Source organism: Zootoca vivipara, chromosome 4 (genome assembly GCF_963506605.1).
Source record: "Zootoca vivipara chromosome 4, rZooViv1.1, whole genome shotgun sequence".
Taxonomy (NCBI): Eukaryota; Metazoa; Chordata; class Lepidosauria; order Squamata; family Lacertidae; genus Zootoca; species Zootoca vivipara.
The window spans coordinates 44380952-44393698 of record NC_083279.1 but is presented as its reverse complement, the minus strand read 5'-3'; the positions used below and the strand labels follow the sequence as shown (position 1 = coordinate 44393698).

Here is a 12747-nt window from a genome sequence, read left to right as displayed (position 1 = left end):
CTTGGCGTTTGGGGTGCAACAGTAAGAAAAAGTGATTGTACTATGCAAGCAAGCAAGCAAACAAGTAAGCTTCTTATTTGGGTCTTGATATAGATTGTCCAATAATAGGCAACCATCATTGCAATGATACATAGCAGTAAACAAAGAAGTCCTATACATCAAGTTATTTCCTCCTTGAACTTATAGATGCATGTTGCTTTGTTTACTCCATGGGGCAGTAGTTACAATGCTACCCAGTCACCAACAATCAGCAGCAGGTCTGGGATTAAGCTTCCCACTCTGCTAACCATGGTTTATTGTTTGCCCCCACTGATACCTACAGTGGTTGATACTGATAGCTTAGACCAGGCATGGCCAAACTTGGCCCTGCAGCTGTTTTGGGACTACAACTCCCATCATCCCTAGCTAACAGGACCAGTGGTCAGGGATGATGGGAACTGTAGTCCTAAAGCAGCTGGAGGGCTAAGTTTGGCCTTGCCTGGCTTAGACCAAATCCCAACTTCAAAACAGGAAGTTCTTGGTTCATCTTCTATTTCCCAACATAGACTGAAAATTTGGCAGGCCAGGCTTGTATCACAGTACCAGAACTGTACCAGAATTTCAGCCTTAAAGAAGGCGCCTAGCTAGGACTAGGACCAGAGTTCTTGTTCCAACAAAATTCAAAGATATACAGTCTAGGGAGATATCATGCATGCAAATGGCAAAGTTACAAAACAAAGTGGGATACATCTATAATTCTTCTGGATCTTTACTTCTGTTGGAATGCCAAGGATGCATAGTTCATACAGCCTGCTCCTGAAATATGCTGCACCACAGTGAGCTCAGGGTCTGTGGTCAAAATACTTAAAGCTGGGGTTGGCTCATCCGTGTTAGCGGACCCGAGTGACATGCCCCTATCTCTCTCTCTCCATTACAGATAACCAGTGGCTGTATGTGAATGTGCTTTACTGTGTAAGGCTCCAGGTACAGAGACAATTGAAAACCTGCAAGGACATCAGTCTGCTGCCTGTAAATAACTGACATTTTTCATGTGCTATTTTGGAAACATGTATACTTATTTCAAGCCAAAAATGAAATGCATTCGTCAATTGCTTATTACATGAAGAAGGGATAGTGACTGTCACTCTGACCAAACTGCAGGAGGCGGTGCAAGACAGGAGTGCCTGGCATGCTCTGGTCCATGGGGTCACGAAGAGTCGGACACGACTAAATGACTAAACAACAACAACAACAACAACAACAACAACAACAACAAATAATAATAATAATAATAATAATAATAATAATAATAATAATAATATATTATTACTTATACCCCGCCCATCTGGCTGGGTTTCCCCAGCCACTCTGGGTGGCTTCCAACAGAAACATTAAAATACACTATTTTTTTAAACATTAAAAGCCTCCCTAAACAGGGCTGCCTTCAGATGTCTTCTAAAAATCTGGTAGCTGTTTTCCTTTTTGACATCTGATGGGAGGGCGTTCCACAGGGCAGGCGCAGGGGCATATATATATATATATATATATATATATATATATATATATATATATATACACACACACACACACACACACACACACACACACACATACACACACAGCAGGTCTGTGCAGGGTGGGGGGCAGCTGGGTATGCTTGCCCCAGGCCTTGGAGCGCCTGCTGGCTAGTTAGGGACTGACTGTTTTCTGAGTTTATAACTGAATTCCAACAAGGCTTCCACCCCAGGCCTCAGACAAGCTCTGCAGGGCCCTCCCTTTTGTGGATGTCTGTTTAGCACCCACTAGAAGTAGCGCGAGTCTGGCCAAACTGCAGGAGGCAGTGGAAGACAGGAGTGCCTGGCATGCTCTGGTCCATGGGGTCACAAAGAGTCGGACACAACTAAACGACTAAACAACAACAACAAGAAGCAGAAGCAGCGTGCTTTCAGTAGTTGCCCCAGGAAACTCATTCCATCCCATTTCTTTCAGAAAACAGATATATTCTTATTCAAATTTTTTTTTTTTAAAAAAGAGAATCATACCCACAAAAGTGAGGTAGGAGTTTGGAAGCTGAGCTTATTTAGGCCTCCTATTTCTCTGGTGGTTTTGTTGACCAATTTTATGGGCTTTGGTTTCACTGGATTTTTGCTATTGTTAAATTATTCATATATGGTTTTAAGTTACAAACTGCTTTATAAACAGATTGAAAATCAGTATATATATTATGTAAACAATGAAAGTAAGAATTCACAGATAACCTGTGTGATGTGTGAAAAACTTTATTTGCTGCACATCTGAGAGCCAACTATGCATTAAACTTAGTGGGTAGTGGGCATCTACTTTGCCCTTTTAACTTTTATTAATTATGAGTGTATTGTGTGTGTGTGTGTGTGTGTGTGTGTGTGTGCAATTCTTACTGGAGATGCAGTGCTCAGGCAGAGGAGACTTGTTAATTTCCTCCTTGGTGCAATCAGAACTAAAACCTCCTCCTCACATGATTAAAAAGCTTGTTCTAAGTGTTCTAACTGTACCGGAAGGTATTTTAGGGGCTGGGAGTGGAAGGAAAGAGGTAATGATATCTTGCCATGCACCACATTCTGCTAAAGATCCCACCTAACCATAATTGTTATCTTCTGTATCTTGTCGATTCAGTTGTCTACACAGACAGAATGAGATATGTCCCAGGTCTGAAAGGCTGTTTTTAAGTGCTGTGTGTGATTAGATATGCTATTATGGCAATATAATCTTTGTTTGGTTTTCTTGTTTTAGTGCATTTTAGTGTTTAAACCATCTACCCAAGTGGTGTAATCAAATATTGCTAAATGCAAGAAAACAAGAAAACCAAACAAAGACCATATAGGCATTCATAATATTGTAACTAATCACATACAATATCCAGAGAATGTTGAGTTATGGGGTAACAATAAATAAATAAATACTTTGTTCATAGATGACAGCAAACACTTTCAGAATTTATTATAAAAAAATTCCTTCAGAAGCACCTTAAAGACCAACTAAGATGCTACTGAAGGAATTTTTTTATTTTGCTTCGACTCTGACCAACACGGCTACCTACCTGTAACTAGAATTTATTATGAAAATGAACAAACCAATCTTTAAAGGAGGCAAGTTAAAAGACAGATGATTTGCTTATGTTGCCACACCATCAGGCCACCAAGTGTTAGCATTTCTAGAAGTGTGCATGCACACGAAAGCTCATACCCAAATAAAAACTTAGTTGGTCTTTAAGGTGCTACTGAAGGAATTTTTTTATTTCATTTCTAGATACTTAGCCTAGTATTCTTCTTCATGCTTCTACCTAAAGCATTTTATAAACGAGTAGAAAGCATTTCTTTGTAAAGTATCACTAACAAGGTTCTCAGGCCAGTTACACCTCTAAGCTGCTAGCGAAGCCAATGGGAATAAAACAAATCCCACACCCTTCCAGTTACAGCTTTTTCTGAATTTGTAAGCATACACATGTCCCACAGAAGTAAAAGAAGCTACAGTAATGGGCCAAAAACTGTGTGTGCAAGATTTCAACTTTAGTACACATTATGGATTTATACATTAGTGAACATAAAAGAGCTTTTCAAAATAAGAGCAAAACCAAAGGTGTGTTCACTAACATATGTAGCAAAATATTGTTCTAAAAAGAATAAAAGTGGATCATAGCTGAGAGATAGAGCTTGTGTGTTTCATATTAAAGGTATCAATCCTGGTCATTTTAAACTAAAAAATAATCTCAAGACTGCAAAGATCTATTTCTTAATCATAACAGTTTCCCAAGGTTCCCCAAAAGAACACTGCATGATAACTGCTGATTTACAACTCTCCCATCCGTCAAACACATAGCTTGTTGTTGTTTAGTCATTTAGTCGTGTCCGACTCTTCGTGACCCCATGGACCATAGCACGCCAGGCACTCCTGTCTTCCACTGCCTCCCGCAGTTTGGTCAAACTCATGTTCGTAGCTTCGAGAACACTGTCCAACATCAGGGTCTTTTCCAGGGAGTCTTCTCTTCTCATGAGGTGGCCAAAGTATTGGAGCCTCAGCTTCACGATCTGTCCTTCCAGTGAGCAGCCAGGGCTGATTTCCTGAAGAATGGATAGGTTTGATCTTCTTGCAGTCCATGGGACTCTCAAGAGTCTCCTCCAGCACCATAATTCAAAAGCATCAATGCTTCGGCGATCAGTCTTCTTTATGGTCCAGCTCTCACTTCCATACATCACTACTGGGAAAACCATAGCTTTAACTATACAGACCTTTGTAGGCAAGGTGATGTCTCTGCTTTTTAAGATGCTGTCTAGGTTTGTCATTGCTTTTCTCCCAAGAAGCAGGCGTCTTTTAATTTCGTGACTGCTGTCACCATCTGCAGTGATCAAGGAGCCCAAGAAAGTAAAATCTCTCACTGCCTCCATTTCTTCCCCTTCTATTTGCCAGGAGGTGATGGGACCAGTGGCCATGATCTTGGTTTTTTTGATGTTGAGCTTCAGACCATATTTTGCGCTCTCCTCTTTCACCCTCATTAAAAGGTTCTTTAATTCCTCCTCACTTTCTGCCATCAAGGTTGTGTCATCTGCATACCTGAGGTTGTTGATATTTCTTCCGGCAATCTTAATTCCGGCTTGGGATTCATCCAGTCCAGCCTTTCGCATGATGAATTCTGCATATAAGTTAAATAAGCAGGGAGACAATATACAACCTTGTCGTACTCCTTTCCCAATTTTGAACCAATCAGTTGTTCCATATCCAGTTCTAACTGTAGCTTCTTGTCCCACATAGCTATTGCATACTAAGAAGAAGTCAGCAGGTGGCACTATTATACACATATTCTGCATATTTTTCTTTATCATTCATTTTTTCAGTCTAGTTTTTATGCAGATTTACTGATACTAAAAATCATTGTGCATTTACCATATGCTGTACACTTACATTCCTTCCCAGTTTGTAAGGTAAGAAACAAAGCATTCCTAAACTGAGTGTGTTTGAACTTGGGACTCAGCAACTGATGAAACAGTTTGAACTGGGAAAACTATATAGCTCATAGTAAAACTATAATCCAAACTTATGCATGTTTAGTCCAATGCAATTCCTATTTTTTACAGTGGTGCCTACCTCTAGATGAGCAAGTTTGGAATGCACAATTATCTATCAGGAACAATAATTTAATTCAGTGGTGCTTAATTTCAAATCAACATACTGTTTATAGAAACAAAGTAAGCTGCATTATATCATGTCAGAGCATTGATCAATATAGCTTAATATTGTGGTTTGTGGACACTGTCAGCAGTTTTTCAGAAAGGATTCTTTCCCATGCGTATCTGACCATAACTTAATGGAACTCTTCACATACAAAAGATGCATTCAGATACCAAGCTTTGGTCAGTCACCACATGTAATGAACGATTAATCTTTTTATTTTATTTCCCCCATCCATTCCCTCAAGGAGGTATAGGAAAACAGTTCTTCTCCTGATTGTATCATTGCAACCACCTCATTAATTGTGGAGTAGGCTGAGTGAAAAATCCAACTGCATGTGTGGGGTTGGGATCCAGGAGTTCTCCCGCTGAGCCAAGAGGTTCTCAGCACAGCGAGGCTTTGTTTAGTCGTTTAGTCATGTCCGACTCTTCGTGACCCCATGGGCCAGAACACACCAGGCACTCCTGTCTTCCACTGCCTCTCGCAGTTTGGTCAGACTCATGTTGGTGGCTTCGAGAACACTGTCCAACCATCTCGTCTTCTGTCGTCCCCTCCTCCTTGTGCCCTCAATCTTTCCCAACACCAGGGTCTTTTCTAGGGAGTCTTCTCTTCTCATGAGGTGGCCAAAGTATTGGAGCCTCAGCTTCAGGATCTGTCCTTCCAGTGAGCACTCGGGGCTGATTTCCTTCAGAATGGATAAGTTTGATCTTCTTGCAGTCCATGGGACTCTCAAGAGTCTCCTCCAGCACCTTTGGCAAAGAGTCTCCAGCACCATGGACAAAGACAACAGGCATATAAAAGTTTTGACAGCAAGGCTATGCCGGCTTAACTCCCCTTCCTTGGCTTCAGCCAGGATCCCGCCAGCTGTGGAGAGCCCAGTGAGGATTGCAGCCCGAGTCTCCCTGCCTCAACATTTTTCTCACCGAACAGTGGCCACACATCAGACTGATTTAAAGAGGGCATGCCTGGCTGCTTTCACTTGCTCGCTGTTACAAGACCCAGCAATGCCACTTTTTTCGGCCCTTGGGCTATCATATCAGTTGCTAGGAAGCAGGGAGAACAACAACAGGATTTCAATAGAAGAAGAATAACAACAACAACGCAGCAAAGCCATTTTGTTACGCATTCAGCCGCAGTGGCCACTGCGCTAATAAAGTCATCTTTGCATTTCTGACAGGACACACTCCTTTTGCTGGGTAAACCTCAGCACGACTCCACTCTACGCTCCCGTCTCTCTATGGTAAGCCAGGAAGCTTCCGCCACAGGATTCGGAACGTTCGCTCTAAGCCTCGCCTCCAATCAACAGCGCCAGTCCCGTTGCTAGGTGACCGTTCCCAAGCTGCGGCGTGCGGAAGGAAGCTCGAGTCGCCTTGGAGACAGGGACGCTCCAGGCGGGGCGCTGGTTTGGCCAGAAGGCAGCCCTGAGTTCCCGGGGCAGCGAGCAGGAGGGCGGCGGCAGCGGGTGCGGAAGGATCATGGAACCCCCCGCAGCCTCGTGGCACGTAGCCGGGGTGCGCATTACGCCGCCCGAGGTGTGCTTCTTGGACGCGGTGCCCGGAAGACGCTACCGGGCGCTGCTGAGCATCCAGAACCTGCAGTCTCACAGTTGCCTTCTTCGCTTAATGCCTCCGGAACGACCTCAGGTGGGGAGGCAGGAATCAGTGGGGGCGGGCCGGGGGCAAGCTGAGAACTGGTCCTTGATGAGAACTGGCCTTTCCCTTTAAAAATGCTCCTTTGCACCCCTCGCAACGCGCCTCCTTCTCCTGAGGCTACTGTTAGTAGTGCCCACGTCCCCAACCTGCCCTTTCTCCCCCCTCCATTCCCCTTTGCTGCTTCACTTGTTGCCCAAAAAATACAGAACCCCCCTCCCCAAGTTCGTAACAGTGTAAATATTGGCAGATCAAGTGGGCATTTAAAAAAACCAAAGAAACCCAGAGGCAGAGCGTTTGCTACTGGAGAGTTTCTGAATAGTGTTTTGAATCAAAATCCCGTCACTGGTCAATAATAATAATAATAATAATAATAATAATAATAATAATAATAATATTTATATGCCCCACCCCAATCTGACTGGGTTGCTCCAGCCTCTCTGGCAGCTTCCAGCAAAATATATTTCATGGATGGGCAATGAATATATGATCCCACTGAAATCAAATGACAGTTGAATTGGAATTTGAATGGTCTTCTTCTTCTTCTTCTTCTTCTTCTTCTTCTTCTTCTTCTTCTTCTTCTTCTTCTTCTTCTTCTTCTTCTTTTGCAGTTCAAACTAATTGTGGAAAATCAAAAGAACTCTGTTGCTTCCGGGCTTCACATAACAGCCATTGTGGAATATCATCCTGATAAAGATATAAACCTTCAGGACAGGCTACTCCTTCACATAGGAAAACAGATAGTTGAGATTCCTCTAATAGGGTATGGCATTTCAACATATTAACTTTTGTTAAAACAAGGTGAAATTTTCTCCATATGATTACTGTGACTTAAAATTATTATGTGTGAAGTGGCCTTAGGGACCGAGCTACATACTAATTGCTTGTAATCAATTAATGTCCATAGTTTGGGGGGGGGGAAGCTGTAGGTGTGGGTGTGTAAACAGGATGAAGACTATTATTCTTACAAAAAATCCAACACTGCCCTCTGTGCTCTGAGAGGAAAACTTAAACTAATTCCAATAGACATTTCTCTCCTAGCCCTAATAATAGCTTGCATGGGCTATTTATTTTATTAAAATGATAATGCTCCAATTTTTACTCTTTGTGACATAGGGTTGCCACTTGACTGATGTTTATTACTAGACAAGCTGTTCCTAGCCACGTGTTGCTGTGGCTCAGAATGACCCACATGTGTTCTGCTACAATTCACCTCCCTCAGTGGAACAGGGAGCTCTGCACTGGTGGAGTGATGCTAGTATCACTCCATGAGCAGAAGCTAGTGATGCTGTTCTGGTCTGAGGGCAGGGAGTCTATCAGGTATAATAGTGACATCCTTAGGAATTATACTGCTGTTGCAGGAGCGGCCCTACCAGTTCAATGAAGAGTTTTGACCCAAGCTGCAGTGCTATCAACCCTTTACTGTGCTCCTTTTTGTATTTATATTTGTATAATTTTTTTGTATTTTGTATTTGTACTATTTCACTTGTGTCCTGCTTTTCTTAATAGTATAAATGAAGTCACGAAAGTTGACCAGATAGCTAAACCATCCTATAGTATAAAATGCTTTGGGCTATAAAGGAAACCTTCACCTCCAGAAGAAATGGTTCATGAAGCACCCTCAAGGTTTTTACTCTGGACAATTTGCTATCCTTATTCGTGGCTGCCACTAGATTTTTAATCTTTCCATTTTGATTTGTTAGCTCTTTACCAAAATGTATTAAAACAGTGAGGTTCAGGACTCAGTGCTGTTTTGCTGCTAGGTTATATAATGGGCACATTTATGTAAAATTAGTCATGATTTGTAATGTGAACCAATCCATGTTTACTTAGAAGTAAGTTCTACTGAGTCTCAGCGGTGCTTGTTTTCAGGAACGTGCATATGGCATTTTCAGCCCAAATCATATTGTTCTTACTGTGATTTTATCTTTTTCTCTTACTTTCTTGTACTGAATGTCTCTTACAGCAGTCATCATGAGCTCATACAATATTGACACTTTTATAATGCTATAAAATTGTTGGGGTATTCCAGTGTGCTCATTGTATATTAAATTGTGATTAATGTTTTTTCTTAAGCATAAGTAGACCAGATCCATTTTAAGAATTTATAATTTGATGAAACAAAGACATTCAAGCTAATTAAAAATATAGTTGCAACTCAATGTGATTAAATTGTCCTTAAGTTCCAATAATTAAGAAAGCAAAATGACATTTTAATAAACCTCTTATGTTTGCTGATGTTGCTGCTAAATGAGATTACATAATTAAATTCTCTGTGTGTTGAAAATGGGAGGAAAGCTTTCTTTCCTAAAGCATCTTTAAAATATGCAGCCAACAAAGTAATGCCAGAAAGCCAATTAAAAGTGCAATTGTTTTCCAGATTAATCCCATGCTGCTGCCTAGAAATTGAACCTGAGATAGATTTTGGCACACTGATTGCAGACAGTAACGTAATTAATAAAAATCTAAAAATTACTAACTATGGATCATCTCCAGGTAAATATTTTCTGTGTAGCAAATTATACCAGATTTCTTTTCTGTTAACATGGTATATTGATGGGTTTCCTAACTATAGTATATACTGAAATATTCATTTTTGTCTCACAGTTCTTAGACACTCCAAAATAGGGTTATCAACTTCTGGGAAAGCTACTGCCCTAGATGGTGTCACGTGTTGCTAGACAAGGGTAGCAAAAATGGTTTTTCTCTCCTTCCTCATTATCCATTAATTTTTAAAATTTTGGGAGCATGTCATTGTATTTCACTACCCCAAAATACAATGACATGCTAGGTACAGTATGTGAAATAGGTATGTGTGCATACACCACTGGGGAGAATTCATTTTGCTGCTTCCACACGCCATGCTTGTGATTTGACTTGCAGTCTGTGGCTAAGGGAGCAATCCAAACCTCCTGCTGTGGTGGTTCTGTGGAGCTCTTGCCACCTTCACAGCCCTGCTGTTCACAGTTCGGAAAGTGAAGGGCAATGTGACTGGGCCTGATCTTTGCACCAGCTCTAGGCAAGCACAATGATCAGGTCTGCTTTGAGATCTATGTCTTCTGGCAACAGCTGTAAAACTGACTTAGGATCCCTCTGAATGTTTTGGGGGTTTCTGCTGGGGTCAGCTGGTGGGGATCCCACCAATGGACTTACTTTCAGCGTGTTAAGTAGATGGAATGTAAAGGCTGGTGCTGATGGAGTAATGTTGGCAGCAGCCTGATGGAGGAGGGTTGGGATTGCTCTGGAGTTTTCTGCTTTCTAAGAGTTCTTAATTATCTGCCAATGATTCATTTTTTGCTTCAGCTTTACTCTTTTTCTAGAGTGCTTCCAAATGCTTAATTCCTTATTAATGTGAAGTATTTGTGATTTGAAGTGCTTAGAGCTGTGCTCACTTGAGTTATGTGTTTTTAGTTCTTGTGACCAGGGCAGACTCTAGGGGTAGGCTGGGTGGCGCCAGGGCGCCGGGTTGGCAGGGGGCGCTGCTTGGCGAAGCCGTGCGGAAACCACGCTGCGCGTTGCGCCCGCCCACCAGCCGCGGGAAGAAACAGGGTGGTGCGGCGGTGCTGGAGCGATCTGCGCACCACGGCGCCCGGGCGCCCGACCTGCTTAAGACGGCCCTGCTTGTGACATAGGTTTGTCACACTTTTGTGACATTGGGAGACATCCAATTTCATTGCACAATGGGAATTCTAGTATCCCTTCTCTTCCAGCCTGTTGAATGACTGTAAGAACTGCTCCCAAGGTTTTTACAACCTGGCTCAGCATTTTATCTTTCAAGAGCTGGCAGTACTACTTTAATTTTTTTTTGGTGTGACAGAAAAAAGAGCTGCTAAAAATGAGATAAAATCCTGATGCTGAGTTGGTAGGTTCAATGGTAATCAAGTTCTGTATGAGCTTAGGTTTAGAATGCTATCTCCTCTGGCAAGAACTCTCTTTCTCTTCCGTCAGTGTTTACGCAAGTAGAAGGATAATGCCACCTGCTATGTGAAGATAGGTGTGGAAGTAAAGTGAATCTCTGCCCACATTTTGTGCTACCATGCATCAGAGTGGAAATAGTTAATTTTACATGCAATGCACAACATGCTTATATATTTTGTAGGTACGTTTGCTATAAAATACAAAGGAAATGTATCCATTTCGATAGCACCAACCAGTGGAGTGGTGGAACCCCAATCAGAACAGTTGATTAATATGGAGATTTGTACAGATGTACCCAGAACAATTAATGAGACAGCCATGTAAGTTGCAGTCTTCCTTCTGCTCAGAATGTTGTGTGACACCGATACCACTGTCTACTCTGACAGGAAGCACTGAAGCTGTAAATATGTTTAATATATTAGTGACATACTGTAGGCAGATTAGTCTCCCAGTAAAATTATCTGTCTTTCAACCCAGCTTGGAATGGTAGAAATAGGCAGCTTCTTTAAGTTTCAACTGTAAATATATGTGTTGTAGAAATGCTCTAGTAAAATATTGAGTTCATAAGATTAATAAACTATTGTAACACAGTTCTTATCTGTTCATATTTCCCCCTTATGTTCCTTCTTACCTGTTGTTTACTCAAAAGTGTGAAATTGCAGGGACGGCCCAAAGCTCAGATATTAATCAAAGCCAATATAGTGGAGCAAGTTCTTGAGCTTTTGGGTATGCCTCCATCAAACAAAATAAAATGTGTCAATTTTGGATGTGTCTATTTTGGAACCACCAAGACTGAAGAAGTTGTTCTTCATAATAAAAGCCCAGAGCCCATGGATTGGGTGGCAATCCTGCAAGATAATGCTGTTGGTGGAGAGATGGTAAGGAAACCTTTTTTGAATTATTTTTAAAAGCTTTTCAAATGTAAGCAAACCTGATGACTTTACTCTTGCTTTTCTGTCTGTTTTTCAGCAGGGTTTCCCTTCCATAGCTGTAGTCATGTAGAAGAGAGTTTTTCTTTCGGTCAATATTGTGTGTTTTTCTTATCTATATGTATCTCTTCCAACTGTGCGGGTGGAAGGATACAAAGAGCATCGAGGTCAGCATGTGGGAGTGCTTGAGCCAGGTCTCACAGGGAAGAAGATGGAAGGGGATGGAAGTAACAGAGGAAAAACATAGAAACCGAGAATCCAGGGCGCTCTGGAGGACGAGGAGATATTTATGAGGGAACAAGAAGAAGTAGGTAGAGGGAAAAGACGTGGCTCAGTTATGACAAGAAGGAGAAAGAGAATTAGGGCAGAAGAGTCTGGGGCTGCCATCCTCAGTGGCTCGCCAGAAAGAGAGAGAAGGGTGAAAAAGCAAGCAGGAAAGGAAACTACAAGGGGCATCAACAGAAGAACTGTATAAGGAAAGACGGGGTGGGGTGGAATATACAATATGAGAGACTGAGGAAGAAGGGAGAAAAGGCAGATATAGTATATAGCAAAAAGAGAGTGGAGTCCTGGGATGCAAGATGGCAATGTAATTCTTTGAGTAACTTCCCCACTAGGGACAAGAGATCACCTGGAGTTCTGCAGACACCTGTTACCTGTTACACTTCTGAAGAAGTGTGCATGCACACGAGAGCTCATACCAATGACAAAGTTGGTCTCTGTGGGTTAAACCACAGAGCCTAGGGCTTGCCGATCAGAAGGGGTGAGCTCCCATTGCTTGGTCCCAGCTCCTGCCAACCTAGCAGTTTGAAAGCATGTCAAAGTGCAAGTAGATAAATAGGTACCGCTACAGCGGGAAGGTAAACGGCATTTCCATGTGCTGCTCTGGTTCGCCAGAAGCGGCTTTGTCATGCTGGCCACATGACCTGGAAGCTGTACGCTGACCTCCTTGGCCAATAACGCGAGATGAGCGCCACAACCCCAGAGTCGGTCACAACTGGACCTAATGGTCAGGGGTCCCTTTACCATTTTAAGGTGCTACTGGAAGGAATTTTTTTATTTTGTTTCTG

The 12747-nt window shown here is 42.1% G+C and overlaps 1 protein-coding gene across 2 annotated transcripts in view; it reads left to right on the top strand.

Annotated features, from left to right (window-relative positions):
- Positions 1 to 6559: 6559 nt before the first annotated feature.
- The window catches only part of CFAP47 (cilia and flagella associated protein 47), a 194532-nt gene continuing 188344 nt past the window's right edge, over positions 6560 to 12747 (top strand). For both annotated transcript variants that reach the window (XM_060273534.1, XM_060273533.1), the window contains exons 1-5: positions 6560 to 6824; positions 7442 to 7593; positions 9211 to 9326; positions 10930 to 11068; positions 11398 to 11626. In XM_060273534.1, coding sequence (XP_060129517.1) covers positions 6657 to 6824; positions 7442 to 7593; positions 9211 to 9326; positions 10930 to 11068; positions 11398 to 11626 — 804 coding nt within the window. In that variant the 5' untranslated portion in view covers positions 6560 to 6656. The remainder of the gene's footprint in view (positions 6825 to 7441; positions 7594 to 9210; positions 9327 to 10929; positions 11069 to 11397; positions 11627 to 12747) is intronic.